Source organism: Ostrea edulis, chromosome 4 (genome assembly GCF_947568905.1).
Source record: "Ostrea edulis chromosome 4, xbOstEdul1.1, whole genome shotgun sequence".
Classification (NCBI taxonomy): Eukaryota; Metazoa; Mollusca; class Bivalvia; order Ostreida; family Ostreidae; genus Ostrea; species Ostrea edulis.
In genome coordinates this window covers 21,382,612-21,403,112 of record NC_079167.1, presented here as the reverse complement: position 1 = coordinate 21,403,112, position 20,501 = coordinate 21,382,612, and the positions used below count along the sequence as shown (strand labels likewise).

Genomic DNA, 20,501 nt, shown 5'->3' with positions numbered 1-20,501 from the left:
GGAACACGCATGTGAAATATCAAAGCTCTATCACTTATTGTTCAAAAGTTATTAGCAAGGTTAAAGTTTTCAAAAAGTAGATCAAACTCCAAAGTCAAGGTCACGGGGTAAAAAATGTTGGTACCCACAGAAAGGTCTTGTCACAAGGAATAGTCATGTGAAATATCAAAGCTCTATCACTTACTGTTCAAAAGTTATTAGCAAGGTTAAAGTTTCAGACAGAGTGACAGAATTACAGAATGACAAACAGGACAAAAACAATATGCCCCCCAGATCTTCCATCTCAGGGGCATAAAAAACCCATTATGCAGTAGGAATGAAGATTTCTCATCAAATACATTGAAGAATATACCCGGCACTTACCCTACTTGTATAGTGACCTTGGACCTTAACATACTTTAAAAAACTTTAACCTTGACTTATGAACTAAGGAGGGTAGGGTCAGTAGTAACACACTACTCCGAGACCTATATTGTATTCTGACACCTCTAGTTTATAATGTCAAGAGCTTGTGATTGGTGTTATTGTAATGTTCTCCATTGATTTTTACAATTTATAGGTCTTGAACTGTAACTGCAATTTACACAAATAAAAACAAGAGATGTTTGTAAAACACATATGCCCCCCATGGTGCAAAATTGAAAAGGGTTATACACACACACACATCATTTAATTGAGAGTAGTATCATCAATTCAAAATATTGAGCAGACAATATCTTCCTATGTCAAGAGTGGATTGACCATGTGACCTAGAAATCAATAGGGGTCATCAACTCCTGAAGATGTACCAGTGTACCAAGTTTGATGTCTGTCAAGCAAAGGGTTCTCAAGATATTGAACGGACAGTATATTCCCATGTCCAATTTGACCCTTGACTTTTGACCATGTGACCTTAAAATAATTAGTAGTCATCTTCTCCTGAAGATGTACCAAGTTTGATGTCTGTCAAGCAAAGGGTTCTCAAGATATTGAGCGGACAGTATATTCCCATGTACAGTTTAACCCTTGACCTTTGACCACGCGACCTCAAAATCAATAGGTGTCATCTTCTCCTGAAGATGTACCAGTGTACCAAGTTTAATGTCTGTCAAGCAAAGGGTTCTCAAGATATGGAGCAGACATTATATTCCAATGTCCAGTTTGACCCTTGACCATGTGATCTGAAAATCAATAGGGGTAATTTTCTCCTGAAGATGTACCAGTGTACCAAGTTTGATGTCTGTGAAGCGAAGGGTTCTCAAAATATTGAACGGACAGTATATTCCTGTCTAGTGTGACCCTTGACCTTTGACCATGTGACCTCAAAATCAATAGTGGTCATCTTCTCCTGAAATCGTATCAGTGTACTAAGTTAGATGTCTGTCAAGAAAAGGGTTCTCAAGATACTGAGTAGACATTATATTCCCATGTCAAGTTTGACCCTTGACCTTTGACCATGTGACCTCAAAATCAATAGGGGTCATCTTCTCTTGAAGATGTACCAGTGTATCAAGTTTGATGTCTGTCAAGCAAAGGGTTCTCGAGATATTGAACGGACAGTATATTCCTATGTCCAGTTTGACCCTTGACCTTTGACCATGTGACCTCAAAATCAATGGGGGTCATCTTCTTCTGAAGATGTACTGGCGTACCAAGTTTGATGTCTGTCAAGCAAAGGGTTCTCTAGACATTGAATGGTCAGTATATTCCTATGCCCAGTTTGACCCTTGACCTTTGACCTCAAAATCAATAGGGGTCATCTACTCCTTAGGATGCACCAGTGTGCCAAGTTTGATATCTTTCAAACAAAGGGTTCTCAAGATATTGAGCGGACATTATATTCCTATGTCCAGAGTAGATTGACCCTTGACCTTTGGACCTGAAAAACAATAGGGATCCTCTTCTACTCATAACTAACCCACATATGAAATATCATTATCATCAAGTGAATGGTTCTCAAGATATTGAGCGGACAACACATGGTCTACAGACCGACCGACATACCGACCGACCGACAGGTGCAAAACAATATGCCCCCTCTTTTTCAAAGGGGGGCATAAAAAGCGAAAATAAGTAAAAAATAATATTTTATTTTTTTAAGTACAACCATATTAATAAGTACAGTATATTCATACAAATTATACCACATGGAGGAATGTTGTCAACAAAATGAGTACAACCACATGAACAAGTATAAATATGTTTAGGAGTATTCCATAAATAAGAATGTTTCTAACACAATAAAACACAATAGCACAATCTCTCATGGCTATGTGTGGTGTAGGTTATAGAACACAGATATTATGCTTTCCATCCTCCACATTCTCATTGGGCTTCTTTCTGCAAGGCCTCTTGGTGAATTTCACTGAACAGCTTCTCCAACAGAATATCCAGAAATGTGTAAATAAAATGCCTGAAATGTCAAGGTCACAAGCTAGATTATGCAGCTTCTTCACAGATACCGAGAGGCAAAAAATGGTTTTATAAAATGTGATGTACATGTGGTTGGTTGACTGTTTTATTAGGAGTCCACATTTGACTATTTATATCAATGAGTCAATCAACAATACCATGTACACAGATATTTTCACCTAAGTGCATTGGAAATAATAATCTTGATATAAAGCATGAGGCCCACATGCCTTATCAGTCACCAGTCACAAGTTTTTATAAATAGGAAAAATCTTTAAAAATATCATCCTCAAGAGCAGCAGGACTATAATAAGTTATGCAAGCATCCCAAAGTACTGTGTATTTGAGTTTTTTCCCCAAATCAATGACCCTGTGGGGCCTGGGTGGGGTAAAAATTTCATGGAAACAAGAGGTACTGTGAGCAATGCTCACTAAGAATACCCCCCCCCCCTTACCCCAATCTCCCAAAGGGTGTTGGTAATAGGTAAAACTTCAGTATTATGATCCAAAAGGTACCTAGGAACACAGCATCTCCATGTGATGAAAAAAGCCATTAAAGAATTTAAATGGAAACCATATTGCTACTTTGATGTCCAGTGCACGTGACCTTTGACCTTTTGACCCCAAAATCAATAGGGAACATCTTCATCCCATGGGTAGTCCATATGTATGATATGGTGACTGTAGGTGGAAAGGATAACGCTTTAGAGCCCGGAAACCATATTGCTACTTCGATGTCCAGTGCACTTGACCTTTGACCTTTTGACCCCAAAATCAATAGGGAACATCTTCATCCCATGGGTAGTCCATAAATATGATATGGTGACTGTAGGTGGAAAGGATAACACTTTAGAGCCCGGAAACCATATTGCTACTTCGATGTCCAGTGCGCTTGACCTTTGACCTTTTGACCCCAAAATTGATAGGGAACATCTTCATCCCATGGGTAGTCCATATGTATGATATGGTGACTGTAGGTGGAAAGGATAATGTTTTAGAGCCCGGAAACCATTGCGTCTACAGACGGACGGACAGACGGACAACCTGATTCCAGTATACCCCCCTCCAAGTTGCGGGGGGTATAATAAAGAGAAAAGAAAATCTCATAGGCATTGTGACCCATGGGCCTCTTGTTTTATATATGTATTTTTGATTTCAATAATTTATGTAATTGATATCAAAAAATTGAATTGTATCATTTCAAACACTGCTATCAAATATTGTATCTGAATTATTGATGCAAATATCAATTTATCTTATTTATATCTAAATTTCCAAATCAAATAAAGATTTTCAGATTTATCATCAAAAATTCAAATTAATTAATTCTATTTCTTGGAATGAATAGATATTTTAAATGATTTAGCTTTTCAATATGAATAACGACCATAAAGAGTTCACATACTTGTTCAGTTTCTCGTATTGAATAGAGTCCATGATTTCTTCAATCCCACATCTGTAGTCCTCATCTTCAATGAGTCCAACCACAATATCTGCAAAATCGGAAGCAAATTGTACCTTTCTCATGTACAGAGTTTACCTAATAGCTATTATTCTAGGGATATACCCCAATCGGGGTAGACCATCACAAGGGGGATAAATTTCATCATGAATATGTTCTTGATTTCAAACAAAAAATTAACTTATTCTTCTCGTTTTAGATAAAATTTTGGCCTGCTTTGGACAACCTGATTAAAAGAATAAGATGATGGTACTACATTTTTTTTCACCTCACATTAAGTAATGAAATATACATGTACCAGGGAAAAAATCGGCCAGAATTCTCCGAGCTTGGTCCTTGGTTGCCTTCATCTGTCTTTCCGACTTGACTTCACGACTGGAGGAATCATATTTTCCATCTGGCCAAATGGATTCCCTGAACAGATGTAGATAGAGAGCACACCTTTGGGGAGTTGTAAGGTCACTTATCTTCCACCTCAGCCACCTGTTTTAATGACTAATTGGATCAAAGTTTTGCGATACCTAGTGCACTTATGAGCCTTTGAACAGTTAGGACTTAATGATTAGCAGATTGTCACTGTCAATTTACAATAAAATACACTTGCAACAAACATGCTAATATATAAATGAATTCATGCTTAATACTGGATAGTAATATTTATTCCCCTATGAGAGAACAAGAGGCCCACAGGCCTTATCGGTCACCTGAATACTAGTGAAAAAGTATCACTACTTCCATGGGCTATGAAATCTAGAAAAAAATTTCCTGTTCTGAATATCTAAAACTAAATTCTAATGTTCAGCAACAGTATAAAACAAGATGTGTTCTTAAAACTTCACTGCCCTCAAAAGTGCATACACTGATGAAAGGCTATAAAGAATAGGTGTTTTAACATTAAAACATCTGCAAGTATGCATTTAGATTTTATACAGTATCAGCAAACTTACACATAAATACTATATACAAGTTTGGCCCTACCCTGGGGTCAGAACCCTTACTCTGGGGATCATCAAATTAAAAATTATGGTAAAGGACTACCTGCTCTATCCATTTAGTTTCAATTTAGTATAAATAGCACTAAAGAAGATATTATTCAAGTGTTTTACACATAAACACTATATAACAAGTTTGGTCCCACCCTGGGGTCAGAACCCCTACCCCGGGGATCATGAAATTTACAATTTTGGTAGAGGCCTTCCTGCCCTACATCACTATGCATTTAGTTTTTCATACACATGTGCAGTTCTAGAGAAGAAGATTTTTGAAAATTGGTCAATTTTGGGCAGTTTTTACCCTGCCCCTAAGGCCCCAGGGGTGCAGGAGTCCTGAAATTTACAATTTATATCCCCCTTGTTTCAAATATGTTTCATACCAGATTTGAAAAGAATTGGAATTATAGCTATCAAGAAGTTAAAAATGTCTATTGTTTACACATTTGATAACTGACCATTTTGGCCCCACCCCGATACCAAAACACCTACACCTGGGACCATCAAATTAATTTAGGTAAAGGACTTATTTGCTCTTTTTAAATATCTATTTACTTTCAATTTAGTATCAATAGCACTAAAGAAGATGTTATTCAAGTGTTTTACACATAAACACTATATACCAAGTTTGGCCCCGCCCTGGGGTCAGAACCCCTACCCCGGGGATTATGAAATTTACAATTTTGGTAGAGGCCTTCCTGCTCTACATCACTATGCATTCAGTTTTTCTTAAACGTGTGTGGTTCTTGAGAAGAAGATTTTTGAAAATTGGTCAATTTTGGACAGTTTTTGCCCCACCCCTAGGGCCCCAGGGGTGCTGGAATCCTGAAATTTACAATTTATGTCCCCCTTGTCCCAATGATGCTTCATACCAAATTTTAAAAGAATTGGACTGGTAGTTATCAAGAAGAAGTTAAAAATGTTCAATTGTTAATGCACGACGACGGACGAAAACCAATTGCAATAGGTCACCTGAGTTAACTCAGGTGACCTAATTTTACTCAGGTGACCTAAAAATAACAAAAATTTCATTGGAAATAATGAAGTTTAGATACAATGAACTATTTTTCGCTGGTCCTGGAGGTTTGCTATAAACATGTTTTACTGTATAATGAAGTTCGGTTACAACAAATTGTTTTTGACTTGCTTTGGAGGTTCGCTATAACCATGTTTTAATGTATAATTAAGTTTGGTTACAACAAACTGTTTTTGGCTGGCCCTGGAGGTTCGCTATATGTTTTACTGTAATAAAGATGAGTGAAACAGATATTGGGATGCTCCATTTCTTTTGACATTTACCTATTTACTGCTGTTCCCAACATGTGCTTGGCTAGGGAGAGTACTCTTTCTCGACACAGTCTACAGTTTCTGCCTTGTAAAGCTTGCACAGCTATGTCAAACACCACTTCTACGAGACCAGTGTTGTGTAATTCATATAAAGCACCTGGAAGTTATATCATACATATATCAACATGCTTTTATTGATAAATTTCAAAATAATATAATGATTATACTTAAGGTAGTACTCTACATCATCATAATGGCTGACTTCCTTTTAAAACATGGATGAAAAAATCGATATCAGCAATATCTTACTTTTCTTTTTCAATTTAGATACCTAGCTGAGTAGCTCAGTAGGTTAGAATACCAACTGCTTACCTGTAGGTCGCAGGTTGGAGTCCAGCAGGGATTTTAATTTTTTTTTAGATTACCTTCTTCTAAAACTGTATTTTTTGACAAAATAAAGTAAATTTGAAAATGTTCAACTTCAAATTACAGTATTTTTGTACATATCCTCCACTTTTCATCTGCATCAAATTTCTCTGGTGTAGCACACCTTAAAACATTTGAAACAGGAAAATTGATCTTTACATTTTCTCTATGTCCATTAGTTTCTGACCTTTATTTTACAAAAGTCATGTCCATTTACTGTATTCTACACCTTAATTAGCATACTTGATTCTGATAAAATCCAGCCCAATCGAACTATGCCAGGTATACCCAGCGACGCACTGAGAATCTAGTGACCCGGCTACAGTACAGTAATGAAAATGTTGTCCTTCTATTGTTTAAACATTATTTGGCATAGAAATGACCAACACTTTTACAAATTGTGCTTATTTAACCAGTGTACCTGGATTAAAAACATTATGTCTTAGAATAAGCCATTCTCGATACTACTGTCTCCACAGACACCAGCTCGAAGCTGTCTTCACCTATCAAAATTTTCCAGTTCAGCTGGCTTACCCCAGCAGAATGCTCACAATCAAGTGTATCACCGGGTAACCCAAGTGTTCCGGATTGTTAGAATTATGCTAAAAGAAAGTGTTTATGTGACCTAATATTCCAAGAGTTATTGCCCTTGGTTTTGAATGTTTTTTTAACAATTGTTCAATATTGGGTTATGGTATGGTAACTCATTCATTAGTTTACCAATATCCCTCTAACTTTTGTCAATGTAGTCTTTTTAAAGTAATTTCTTTAATCTATACTCTTTATCAGATAATTCATACTGTTTATCAGATAATTTATACTGTTAATCAGATAATTTATACTGTATATCAGATAATTTATACTGTTTATCAGATAATTTATACTGTATATCAGATAATTTATACTGTTTATCAGATAATTTATACTGTATATCAGATAATTTATACTGTTTATCAGATAATCTAACTATCTATCAGATAATTTATACTGTATATCAGATGATTTATATTGTATATCAGATAATTTATACTGTTTATCTGATAATTCATACTGTATATCAGATAATTCATAATGTATATCAGATAATTTTTGGCATGTAGGAAATTTTGACTGTTTTAGTAGATGAGGGAAATTCACCAAATTTAAAAGCGCCAACATTTCTTTTCAAATAATGATAAACTTGTTAACTGAAATTGTGCCAAAAAATAAAGTATAAGATTTCAAACTACTTTTTTAACGAAAAATCCACTAAATATTCTAGAAGACAAAATTACCCAATACAGTGGAGCCTCGTTAATCCGGACACTTTGGTCCCCAGCAAAATCGTCCGGATAAATGAAGCGTCCGGATAATTGAATCGCATATTTTCTAGCTTTGCATAAGTAACCAATATGTGCCTACTTTATTGATGCATAGTGAATTAAACACATTCTTTCATTGGATTTAACCATTTGCATTAGTAAATAAATTATGATAATGTTAACATTTACATGTATTTCAAAGCACTAAAATTTAATGTACGTGTTCAGTGTATTTGCCTGTGTTTACATTGTACATACATATGATCCCTACATATAAATATACAAAACTGTGTACCGTATGCACTAAAACAAATAATGAAGCACTATATGTAACCATTAGATTGTATATGTAACTATAAATAAATAAATCATTAGTAACTAACATAATCATTTACACTTCAAACATTTCATCACTCTTTTACTTCTTAAAGAGGCCGGTAATTCCCATCTGTCACGATTCACGGGTTCAGCGGTCTGTTAAAACAATCTTCATCGTCCAAAGTTGATATAAGAATTTCGTGATTATCATGTCAGTTGACAACATTCTTTAACCAAAATTCAATTGGCCAGAGTTCATATTTCTTATTCTATAATTATCCAAGACAATATCGGGAGAACAAAATCATTTAAGCTCGTAATATCAAGACCTACTACTGCTTTGATCTAGTCATGCGCATCTATTATTTTCATGATGCGATAATAACGGAACAAAACTCTGTGAAACTAACATTACAGGTACATACAGAATTTAATTGTCATTTTCCTTAAAATGGTAATTTTCTCACTTCTACCCAGAGTTTAAAAATTCGAAAGCAATAAAGCTCTACAACATCGTAACAAGAATCATACACAGGTACATTCTACATGTGTGACATTCTAAACGTTAAAAACTTACTACGTATACATGTGAATTAACATACATGTATATTTCACGCCAATCAACAGTATAAAATCCAGAATCTAGAAGTATAAACTACACTATTTAGATTTGAATAAGCCGATATCAATTTACGAATCAGTACAACTGATATGTGTAGCAGTTAAAAAATTATCATTACGGTATGATGTTTACTTTATTAATACTATCAGGGTATTGATCAAGACTATAAAAATAATATGCTACAGATTTATTTAAAAAATTCAACACTACAGGCAATAAAGATCTTATGTGCGAAAATTGGCTATACAATGTCTCGATCGGCACCTAATTGGAGGGAAGTGTTGATAGGGTACAGGTAATCGCTTCAATTAGACAGTTTGGCTGTTTTCTTTATAATTTATGCCTTGCTAAAATTGTCCAACACAGACCTTCCCTAAACAAAATTACTGTCTGGATTAACAGTACAATTTTCAATGCATTATAACGTTTTGTAGTAAAAAGTGACCATCCGGATCCGGAATGCGAATTTCTGGATTAATGATGCAAAATAATGTATAAAAATTCCGTTCCCTAGAAAAATCGTACGGAAGGTGAAGCGTCCGGATTAATGGCATCCGGATTACCGAGGCTCCACTGTATATGGTATTTATCACAAATACACTAAACAAGTATACATACCTTTTGATTTCTGTGAATCATTTCCTGGTAATTCTGAATCATCTGAACGTTCTGACGATGCGGAGTGAAATGAGATGTGACTTGACAACTGCTTTTCCATAAATAGCATCTAGTTAAAATAAAAAGTGGACCAGAAAGACAATTACAAAGTCAAAGTTGTAGTGTCCTGTAAATGTATGTATAAAGTAAAAGTTGAAGAGTCTTGTAAATGTATGTATAAAGTAAAAGTTGTAGAGTCTTGTAAATGTATGTATAAAGTAAAAGATGTAGTGTCTTATAAATGTATGTATAAAGTAAAAGTTGTAGTGTCTTATAAATGTATGTATAAAGTAAAAGTTGTAGTGTCTTGTAAATGCATGTATAAATTAAAAGTTGTAGAGTCTTGTAAATGTATGTATAAAGTAAAAGTTGTAGTGTCTTGTAAATGTATGTATAAAGTAAAAGATGTAGAGTCTTGTAAATGTATGTATAAAGTAAAAGATGTAGTGTCTTATAAATGTATGTTATGTGTACTTCATACAGTGTGTTATGTGTACATGGATTTAGTGTAGTATTGTGTACAGTGTGTTACATGGATTTAGTGTAGTATTGTGTACAGTGTGTTATGTGTACATGGATTTAGTGTAGTGTTGTGCACAGTGTGTACATGGATTTAGTGTAGTGCTGTGTACAGTGTGTTATGTGTACATGGATTTAGTGTAGTGTTGTGCACAGTGTGTACATGGATTTAGTGTAGTATTGTGTAGTGTGTTATGTGTACATGGATTTAGTGTAGTGCTGTGTACAGTGTGTTACATGGATTTAGTGTAGTGCTGTGTACAGTGTGTTACATGGATTTAGTGTAGTGCTGTGTACAGTGTGTAATATGTACATGGATTTAGTGTAGTGCTGTGTACAGTGTGTTACATGGATTTAGTGTAGTGCTGTGTACAGTGTGTTACATGGATTTAGTGTAGTGCTGTGTACAGTGTGTAATATGTACATGGATTTAGTGTAGTGTTGTGCACAGTGTGTTACATGGATTTAGTGTAGTGTTGTGCACAGTGTGTACATGGATTTAGTGTAGTGCTGTGTACAGTGTGTTATGTGTTACATGGATTTAGTGTAGTGCTGTGTACAGTGTGTAATGTGTACATGGATTTAGTGTATTATTGTGTACAGTGTGTTATGTGTACATGGATTTAGTGTAGTGCTGTGTACAGTGTGTTACATGGATTTAGTGTAGTGCTATGTACAGTGTGTTACATGGATTTAGTGTAGTGCTGTGTACAGTGTGTTACATGGATTTAGTGTAGTGCTGTGTACAGTGTGTTACATGGATTTAGTGTAGTATTGTGTACAGTGTGTTACATGGATTAGTGTAGTGCTGTGTACAGTGTGTTACATGTATTTAGTGTAGTGCTGTGTACAGTGTGCTATGTGTACATGGATTTAGTGTAGTATTGTGTACAGTGTGTTATGTGTACATGGATTTAGTGTAGTATTGTGTACAGTGTGTTACATGGATTTAGTGTAGTGCTGTGTACAGTGTGTACATGGATTTAGTGTAGTGCTGTGTACAGTGTGTTATGTGTACATGGATTTAGTGTAGTGCTGTGTACAGTGTGTTACATGGATTTAGTGTAGTGCTGTGTACAGTGTGTTATGTGTACATGGATTTAGTGTAGTGCTGTGTACAGTGTGTTACATGGATTTAGTGTAGTATTGTGTACAGTGTGTTACATGGATTTAGTGTAGTGCTGTGTACAGTGTGTTACATGGATTTAGTGTAGTATTGTGTACAGTGTGTTACATGGATTTAGTGTAGTGCTGTGTACAATGTGTTATGTGTACATGGATTTAGTGTAGTGTTGTGTACAGTGTGTTACATGGATTTAGTGTAGTGTTGTATACAGTGTGTTATGTGTACATGGATTTAGTGTAGTGCTGTGTACAGTGTGTACATGGATTTAGTGTAGTATTGTGTACAGTGTGTTATGTGTACATGGATTTAGTGTAGTGCTGTGTACAGTGTGTACATGGATTTAGTGTAGTGCTGTGTACAGTGTGTTATGTGTACATGGATTTAGTGTAGTGTTGTGCACAGTGTGTACATGGATTTAGTGTAGTGTTGTGTACAGTGTGTTATGTGTACATGGATTTAGTGTAGTGTTGTGCACAGTGTGTACATGGATTTAGTGTAGTGCTGTGTACAGTGTGTTATGTGTACATGGATTTAGTGTAGTGTTGTGCACAGTGTGTACATGGATTTAGTGTAGTGCTGTGTATACAATGTGGTTACAGTGATGACCATACATCTCCTTTAATTGTCCCAAACTCCAATAGAATCTGATCTTCATCCTCATCACAGCTGTGAATGTCCTTCACAGGTCCCCTCCTGGGTAAACTTGGCAATAACTCTGTCATGTTAGTAGAGATTTCACCCACTTTATCTCCAATCTTGTCAAACACACTGGAGACTGTTCTTACCATCTGAAAATCATTGGAATGTAAACAATATACAATGCTCAAGCCCTAAATAGTTTGATAGCCACAAGTATTTGTTGTAAATTCATTTACCTTTAACAGGGGATGTATGTTACTTATTTGTTATAATGTGATAAACTGTTTACCTCTGTCAGGAGTTGACGGTACTGTTTGTCTTATTTGTTATTATATTGTTTACCATTATCAGGGTCGCAATTTATTGTGAGAGGGAATATAGAAATGGGAACATTTTTGCGAGTGTGTAAAACTCAGCTTGTAGACACTCTACAGGTTACAGTTTTTGCTAGATTGATCTGATACTTCACATTTAGCTTTGTTATCAATAGAGGAAAAACCCTATTGATTTTGGAGTCAAGGTCACTTGGGGACTTGATAGAGAAACATAGTGATTGTTGTTGTGTAATTTTGTTTACCTCTGTCAGGGGTTAGATAGTACAGTGTACCTTATTCATCATAAAATGTTGTTATACACCTTAATTTTTTTTCATTTTTAAAACTAATACAATTTAGAACCAACATTTTAACTGTTAAACCAACTCTCATACATGTGGTCTACTGACCAGGTAACAGTTTATGAACTGTTCACCGGGCAATAGTCTACTCCATTTCTATTGGCTATGCAAGTCACATGATTCTCGGTCTGCTGCTTTGTTTATGTAATGGGGAGGTTCACTGATTTGACTGATGATGAAATACATGTACTGAACAGAAACACGAAAAATGTTGATTATTAATTAGGATATTGGGTATGTTTTCTTTTAAACTAGTGGATACATTGATAAATGTACACATAAACACACTGTACTGTTAAAAGTTCAAAGTCAACCGACCATGTGCATCTAGAGAAAACAAGAGTATTGCAAACTGTACAACATATTGTATAATACCTGTTAAACCTTCAGTGCAATATCTGTATCCATGAAGAGGAAAAATCCAGAAAACTATTTTACTTACTTTTAGCCCTAAAGTAGGTCACAGTGCACCAATCAAGTTGAAATGTGAACTGATTATGACAAAATTTCAGTAAAATACCTGTATTCATAGTAGAAAAAAATCTGGAAAACGAAAATAAGTGATACTATGACCTTGACCTTGAGAAGCAATAGGCATCCTTCGCTTGGCATAAGGTGTATGTGTACCAAGTTTGACAGTCCTAGCCCCAACAGTTCGATCTGTATCCTTTCCTACTAAGTAATAGTGTGACCTTGACCTTGAAGAACAAAAGGTGTCTTCCACTTGGCACGAGGAATATGTATGCAAGACTCCAAAGTGCGATGGGACTTCAAAGTGCGATGGTCATGCCAAACCTCAATGGTCTGCGCCAAACTTTGATGGTGTGATATGCCAAAGTGCGATGGTCCACACTCATGCGCCAAAGTGCAATGGTCTGACATGCCAAAGTGCGATGGTCTGACATGCCAAAGTGTGATGGTGTGACACGCCGAAATCCATTGGTTTAAACGACACAGTGTTTTGGTACAGAGTGTACCAACTGTGTGTTGTTTCACTAAAATATCAGTGCAAAATCCATGCATAAAAAATAAGAAGTTCAAATTATTTCGTTACCATCTAGTTTTCTTGTTATTAAACACAAAATTTTCCAACGCGAAATCGTGAAGAATGTTTTGCATTATAGCATATCCCCAGGATTTTATTACGTGTACAACAAAAGTAATGAATGATCATGAATTAAAGATTGTTTGGGAGAAGTAGAGAGTTCGACAAGAAATGTACTTTGCTGTTCTCACTATCCTCAACAGTGTAAACCTTGCCATTGCTGTCATCCGTGTTGCATTTCTTCGGTTTCATTTTGAAAGACGTTAAGAATGACGTCACAAACGTTACTGAACTCCGCACCATCGGACTTTAGCGTGGCCATCGCACTTTGGCATCCATAATGTTAACTAATCATTGCACTTTGGCGCAGACCATTGCACTTTGGCGTGACCATCGCACTTTGGAGCGACCATTGCACTTTAGAGTCTTACATGTATACCAAGTTTGATGGTCCTAGCTCCAATAGTTTGGTCTGTATTTTGCCTACAAGGTTTTCGTACTGACTGATACTAAGACCTTGACCTTGAAAAACAATAGGCATCTTCCTCTAATCTAAGGTGATCTAATGTACCAAGTTGTAAAATCCTGGAACTTGCGGCTCATTTTGCCTACAAGGCCCAGACAGACGGACGACGGTATACCACAATATATCCAGTCTTCAACAGGCATATAAAAACAATCTAAAAAGAATGAAGATGAACCACAAAACAGTTATAAACTGTATCCCCGGATGACAGCTGGTTTGTTTGACCTTCGAACAGATCTGTTGTCCTCAGCCTATGGCTTTGGGTAACAGATCTGTTCTTGGGTCAAACAAAACAGCTGTCGTCCTTGAGACCAATTGATAACTGTATAATATTGTTTACCTTTGTTAGAGGTTGGACGGTATCGGGAACCTTTCTAACAAATGCTATGTGGGCGTTTCCATCGTAAGCCAGAAACTCCTTCAATTCCATGCTGTTACAAATGTTCTCTTTTTCCAGTAGAGCCTGAAAATGAAACACTGTGAGTGTAAGTTGACTATAACAAATGCTCTCTAATTAAAAACTGAATTATCATTTTCTCATCCCAAACTAATCATGTACTTCAATAATATTCTCCATGGTCTCAGAGCACTGCCACCTATGTGTGTATACCATATCCTTTAACAGAGCTCTCATGTAACTTGCCTTCATAAAACTTTCCAATGTTTTCTTGCGTTTTTCTATGCTGCCTTTATCCATATTTCCAAAAGGCAACGAGAGCCACTTTGTCAATCCTTTTACATCTAGAAAAGAAAAAAATATTTGCATACTTTAAGGACATGTCATTCATGAGAGGCATTCTCTAATTTTTTTTTAAATTAGAACCATTCTCAAACTTATTTTCTTAACATTAGAACCATTTTAAAAACATTTTCTTAAAAATTAGAACCATTTTCGCACATTTATAAAAAAAAAATTAGAGCCATTGTTCTTCAAATATTCTTTAAGAATTGGAGCCATTCTGAAACCCTTTTTTAAAAGTTAAAACCATTTTCAAACATTTCTTTAAATTAGAGCCATTCTTAAAATTTTATTTTTTAAAAAATTCTCAAATATTTTTAAAATAAAAAGAATAAGAACCATCCTCAAATATTTTTTTTTAAAATTAGAGTAATTCTCAAACATATTTTTAGAACTAGAATTAAACAGACATCTTACAATGTTGATCTGACATTTAGAACTAGAATTAGACAGGTCTTACAATGTTGATCTGACATTTAGAGCTAGAATTAAACAGACATCTTACAATGTTGATCTGACATTTAGAGCTAGAATTAAACAGACATCTTACAATGTTGATCTGACATTTAGAACTACAATTAAACAGATATCTTACAATGTTGATCTGACATTTAGAACTAGAATTAAACACACATCTTACAATGTTGATCTGACATTTAGAACTAGAATAAAACAGACAGGTCTTACAATGTTGATCCGACATTTAGACCTATAACCTTTTCAGCCTGAAATCAATAGACATTTTCCTTTTACCACCTACCATCTCAGGTGAGTTACAGGTTGCAGCAGTTCGATACCAAAATCTTGAATGACTCTCTATATCACCCAAATAATTGATCAAAGAAGCTCACAAATTCAAATACCTATATATGTGTATGCATAAATGCAGATAAAACACTCGTATTACAAACTTGTTGCAAGCGGATAACTAAATCAAAGTTGCTTGTTACACCAAGACTTTTTATGACACAACGTCACAAAATGGCAATTTCAATGTTTCGTGAAATTATTTGCATCGATCAATTTGTTTGTCATCATAACTCAGTGGATAAAGTATAGGGTTAGTGACCTCCCAAGTTTTAATCCAGTAGAGTCTTTTCTTCATATTGAAATAAATTTTTGAATTATGTTTTTTACTCAAAATTGCATATTTTTTGCCTTTTTAACAAATGTACTTGTTCATATCATCATATCTTTCATAATTAAATCATTTTCTGCTGATTAAGAAACTCGTTCAAGGTGTAGTGAGCTACCTTACTTAATAGACTAAAATAATGAGTGATCATAACCTAAAATAATTATTCTATAAGAGAACATTCTTTTTAACATTTAACTTGGAGAAGTTTTCCTCATGTGGAAAGATTTTAGCATTAAAAAAGACAAATTACGCACCTTTCAAGCTTTTCTTGTAAGTAGGGTTATCTTCCAGTCGGTTTTGGAGGTTGATAAATTCACGGAATCGTCGCTTTACTGTGTTGGTTCGTATCTTACTGGTTCCCAGCTCTTCGAACACTGCATCATACTGAATAATATAGTAGATACTAAGAATGGTTTACAATGAAAGTCCTATGTCATTGAAATAAGTACAAGGTCTAGGATACAACAGAAAAGTTATACAAAGACATTTGATATAAATAACTCAGTACCTGCAACCTTATACAAACGTATCTACATATACACACATTACAAAACACACTATGAGACCAATGTTATAGTATCATAATTTACAATTACAAATATTATATTTTCAAGGAGATTACAATTGACTGAGCTGCATTTACAATATAATAACATTCAAAGGTAAACTGAATATTTTTGGGTCATTAATTTCTTTCAAGGACAAGAGAATGCTTATCAGTCTGGAGTTTACCATTTGTTTCCTACTACTTATCTAACTACAGACACATCATGACAATCTGAGTGATGTACAGGGTGTCCCATCAAGTCTATGTGAGTGTGACAGTACCTGCATAATGTACAGGGTGTCCCATTAAGTCTATTAGGTGAGTGTACACTAGTGATGTATAGGGTGTCCCGTTCAGTCTATGTAGGTGTGACTGTACTCTAGTGATGTATAGGGTGTCCCGTAAAGTCTATGTGGGTGTGACTGTACTCTAGTGATGTATAGGGTGTCCCGTTAAGTCTATGTGGGTGTGACTGTACTCTAGTGATGTATAGGGTGTCCCATTAAGTCTATGTGGGTGTGACTGTACTCTAGTGATGTACAGGATGTCCCATTAAAGGGACATGGACACGATTTGAGCTGAACATTTTTAAATTCTATTTCCTGATTTTTAATCTTTAGAATGCTTAACTAAGGTATTACTAATGATCAGCAAAAATTTGAATGTCAGTAGTCAAGGTACATGGGAGATACAGAGGTCACAAGTCCTTGTTATGTAAACAAGGCTTGTGCCATGTTTTTGCTTACATAGGTTAAAAAAACTTGTACAAGTATCGTTTAAAGCAGATTTTTTTCAATTCATAAGTGAATTCTTAACAGAATTAAATAGTTTCTAGTGTTTGGCATATCTCATTTTGTTTTAAACATGCTATTTTCTATTAAACAGTCTAATGTAAACGAAAACACGGCACGAGCCTTGTTTTCATCACAAAGAATTGTGAGTGCTGCATCTTACTTATAACTCAACAACTGATATTCAAAGTTTGGTTGATCATTAGAAATACTTCAGTTTAATAAGCATTGTGAACAATAAAAATGGAAAAATAAAATTTGAAAATTTTCAGCCCAAATCATGTCCATGCCCCTTTAAGTCTATCAGGGTGATTGTACCTGAATAGAGTACAGGGTGTATTGACTATTTCCACGGTTTTCTGTTGCTGTCTCTGTATCAGTGATGCAAATATCTAGAAATGTCTTTGATGGATGTTCACCAGACATGGAAATGTCATCAAAACTTCCCAGATGAAATTTCTGTCCTTCTTGTGAGCTGTCAATGTTTTCAGAGGATTCTTGGATACCCTCTGCAAAATTTTCAATTACACCCATCATAACATTTATTTAAAACAAGGTTTGAAAAATAATAAAGCTATCAGTTATACAAAGTTATCTAAAATAGAAACTATATGTAATTTTGCACTTAATAAATGAATAAAATAATAATAATAAAATACTACACCAAGACAACTCTGTGCTACATATATATACACGTATCATAATCATATGCTTGCATTTATCATAATGGCAAAAGAAAAACTTTGAACTGAGGGTATGGCTATCTAATGAAAATTAGATACAGGTTAGATCTGCTCATTTACTCTGCACATTAACATCTAATGACATCGCATTGAGGGTCATGTTCTGGTGACCTAAGACAATACTCTTCAGGCTGTTTTACTGAGTAACCAATCACAGAATGGCTAATTTTGAAGGCTGATAAAACCTCTCCCAATAGGATGTTGTTATATCCCTGTGTAGTATACTGAGTGAGCAGATCAAAGGATCTGCACAGGACATACTCTTCATTTGAGCAAGATTATTTTCACAAATCTGGTAGAAAAAGTAATAAAAAATTTGAAAAATTATCAGATACAGTAAAACACATTTATAGCAAAGTGCTGGGAGCAAACAATTTTGATTCATTAGTACTGTTGAATTTAATGAACTTTGGGCACATTTGTGTTTTAGATTCCTTGAGTGGTTTTACTTGTTTGTTTTTCATATATTTAGGACGTTGTATGCTTACATCATATTTTATACTTTAAATTGTCTTGATTTGTACTTTTTATCCATTATGACATAATGTTGCATTCATGCTTATATGTGTAAGGATTATTCGTTGTGTATTCTATGGTTTTTCTTTTAATTTAAATTAATTATCAATTGTAAATTTTAGTATGTTGTACAGCGCTTTAGAGTATTTTTAGATAAGGCGCTATATAAGTGTACTTTTATTATTATTATTCATTATAAACTGAATTTGTTATATCCAAGGATTTCATAATATGTTTTAAAACTATTACTTTGCTTTAAGGGTGAATTCATCATAATCGTGTTTGCTGTAGCCGTGTTTTACTAAATTACATAAGGCCAAAAAAAATATATGTTGGTTTCCACTTTCAACTCAAAATTTTTAAGGATTGGTAGGTAGGTAGTGTTGTTTTTTTTTGGTTGAATTATTTTTTAATGATTTAGTATTTTACTATGCATAAAACATTGTGATTGTCTAGTAATCAAATAAAAGTTATAATATGGTAAACAAAAACTGTTTCTGTCTTGTAGTGATGGCATTTGCAAAATCTATGAGAATGGGAAAAAATGTGTTAAGGTCAGCAGAAATTTTTAGGGTCAGTTGGGAAAGTGAAAACCAATATATATATTTTTTTGGTCTAAACTTTAATCGGAAAAGCTCATTTACCTTTAATCAGGTTAGCTCATATGTATAAATGGATTAATAGCAATACCTGTATTATGGTAGATGGCTGGTCCTAAAAGAGTAATTGGAATAGTCGGAAATGAGGTTACATCAGGCGCAGATTCTTCGTCCATGACAACTTGTGCCTCCACATGTTTAACAGACTGGGAATCCTCCTCCATTTCCTGCTGCTCTTCATGTTGCATTTTGCGACCAGATTTCTGAGACAGGCTTGTCCTGGATAAATAGAAGTCCTCTGGTTGTGGATCCTTGAATTCCTCCTCCTGATCCGACTCTTCCTCTCTAATGTCTTTGAATTGCACATGATCATTTTGACTAGGTTCAATTTCAGTAGGTACTTCTATTAAAGTTTCATCAGATAATATATGAACTATACATTCATGTAAAAAGTCAGGATTTGATAAAAGATCACAGACAGGTTTTGCGACATTGTAAGTTAAGATTTCAACAAGTAACACCTGTGGAGTTTTGCTGTCTTGCAAATGTGTAGTCAAAAGTTGTGACAAAAGCAAGTTTATTACTGATTTCAGATAAATGATTTCATTTTCTGTCTCCCACACTGCACTGTGATAAGTAAATTTGATTTCATATGCTTCTTCGATGGATGAGACTTTCTTTGCTGAGAGGGAATCTAGAGCTGAAGCACTCTTCCTTCTCGGCTGAGTTTTGTATACAGACTTCGCTTGTTGAAAATTCCGTAGATGGTCTTTATAACAGAGCAGTAGTTCTCTGCACAAGTCATGGATATCTATTTCAGAAAACCGTACACACAGAAGTCTGAATGCTTCGTTGATGATTTCCTCTTTCTCTTCCAATAAATCTTGTCTGTTACTCACTGTGAGATACCACGGTCTGATAAAATCCTGAGAAATCAGAGTTGCTAATAAATGAACTTCTTCCTCCCATGATGAAGTATTCACTTTTTGAGAGCTGTCGCCTTGTACTCCACCGCCGCCGGATTCCTGGTTCGGATCATTTACAAATTCAATCAAGCTGGTATACCAAGGGTCGTTTTCATGAGATTTGAAAAGTACAAACAAGTCTTCTACAAATGTGAAGTTCGCTTCCGACGTTATCAGGTACTGGCATACTAAAGCACTGAGGGACAACGTTATGATATAGGTTACTAGCCATGTCCATAGACCAGTAAAAAGGGACACACCTCCAAGAATTACTGCTAAAATACACAGCTTCTGGACAGAAGAAAACCTTTTATGATGGTGATAAATGTCAGTGATTTTATCGAACACTGTTTCCATCGTATCATCTTCAAACAGATTGTTATGAAATCGATTTAAAAAATAAAATACATTTTTCGCCTTCTGTTACATCTATTTTGACAGCCATTTTTTAATCACGTGACCATCAAAGGGTTCAAACA

The 20,501-nt window shown here is 35.0% G+C and overlaps 1 protein-coding gene across 1 annotated transcript; it reads right to left on the bottom strand.

Moving 5' to 3' along the window:
* Positions 1-2,053: 2,053 nt before the first annotated feature.
* On the bottom strand, positions 2,054-20,492 carry LOC125669972 (sorting nexin-19-like). The gene is made up of 11 exons (XM_048904855.2): positions 19,149-20,492; positions 17,518-17,708; positions 16,116-16,245; positions 14,628-14,725; positions 14,325-14,447; positions 11,710-11,886; positions 9,415-9,523; positions 6,142-6,286; positions 4,152-4,336; positions 3,797-3,884; positions 2,054-2,392 (listed from the first exon to the last, which is right to left on the bottom strand). The coding sequence occupies exons 1-11, from the start codon at positions 20,377-20,379 to the stop codon at positions 2,305-2,307; spliced, it is 2,565 nt and encodes an 854-aa protein (XP_048760812.2). The 5' UTR covers positions 20,380-20,492; the 3' UTR covers positions 2,054-2,304.
* Positions 20,493-20,501: the final 9 nt, after the last annotated feature.

Coding starts and splice junctions, on each gene's coding strand:
- LOC125669972 (XM_048904855.2), bottom strand. CDS start 20,379: ATGGAAACAGTGTTCGATAAAATCACTGACATTTATCACCATCATAAA. Junction 17,709..19,148: donor AGCCATCTACCATAATACAG/GTATTGCTATTA, acceptor AAAATTTTGCAG/AGGGTATCCAAGAATCCTCT. Junction 6,287..9,414: donor TGATTCACAGAAATCAAAAG/GTATGTATACTT, acceptor TATAACTTCCAG/GTGCTTTATATGAATTACAC.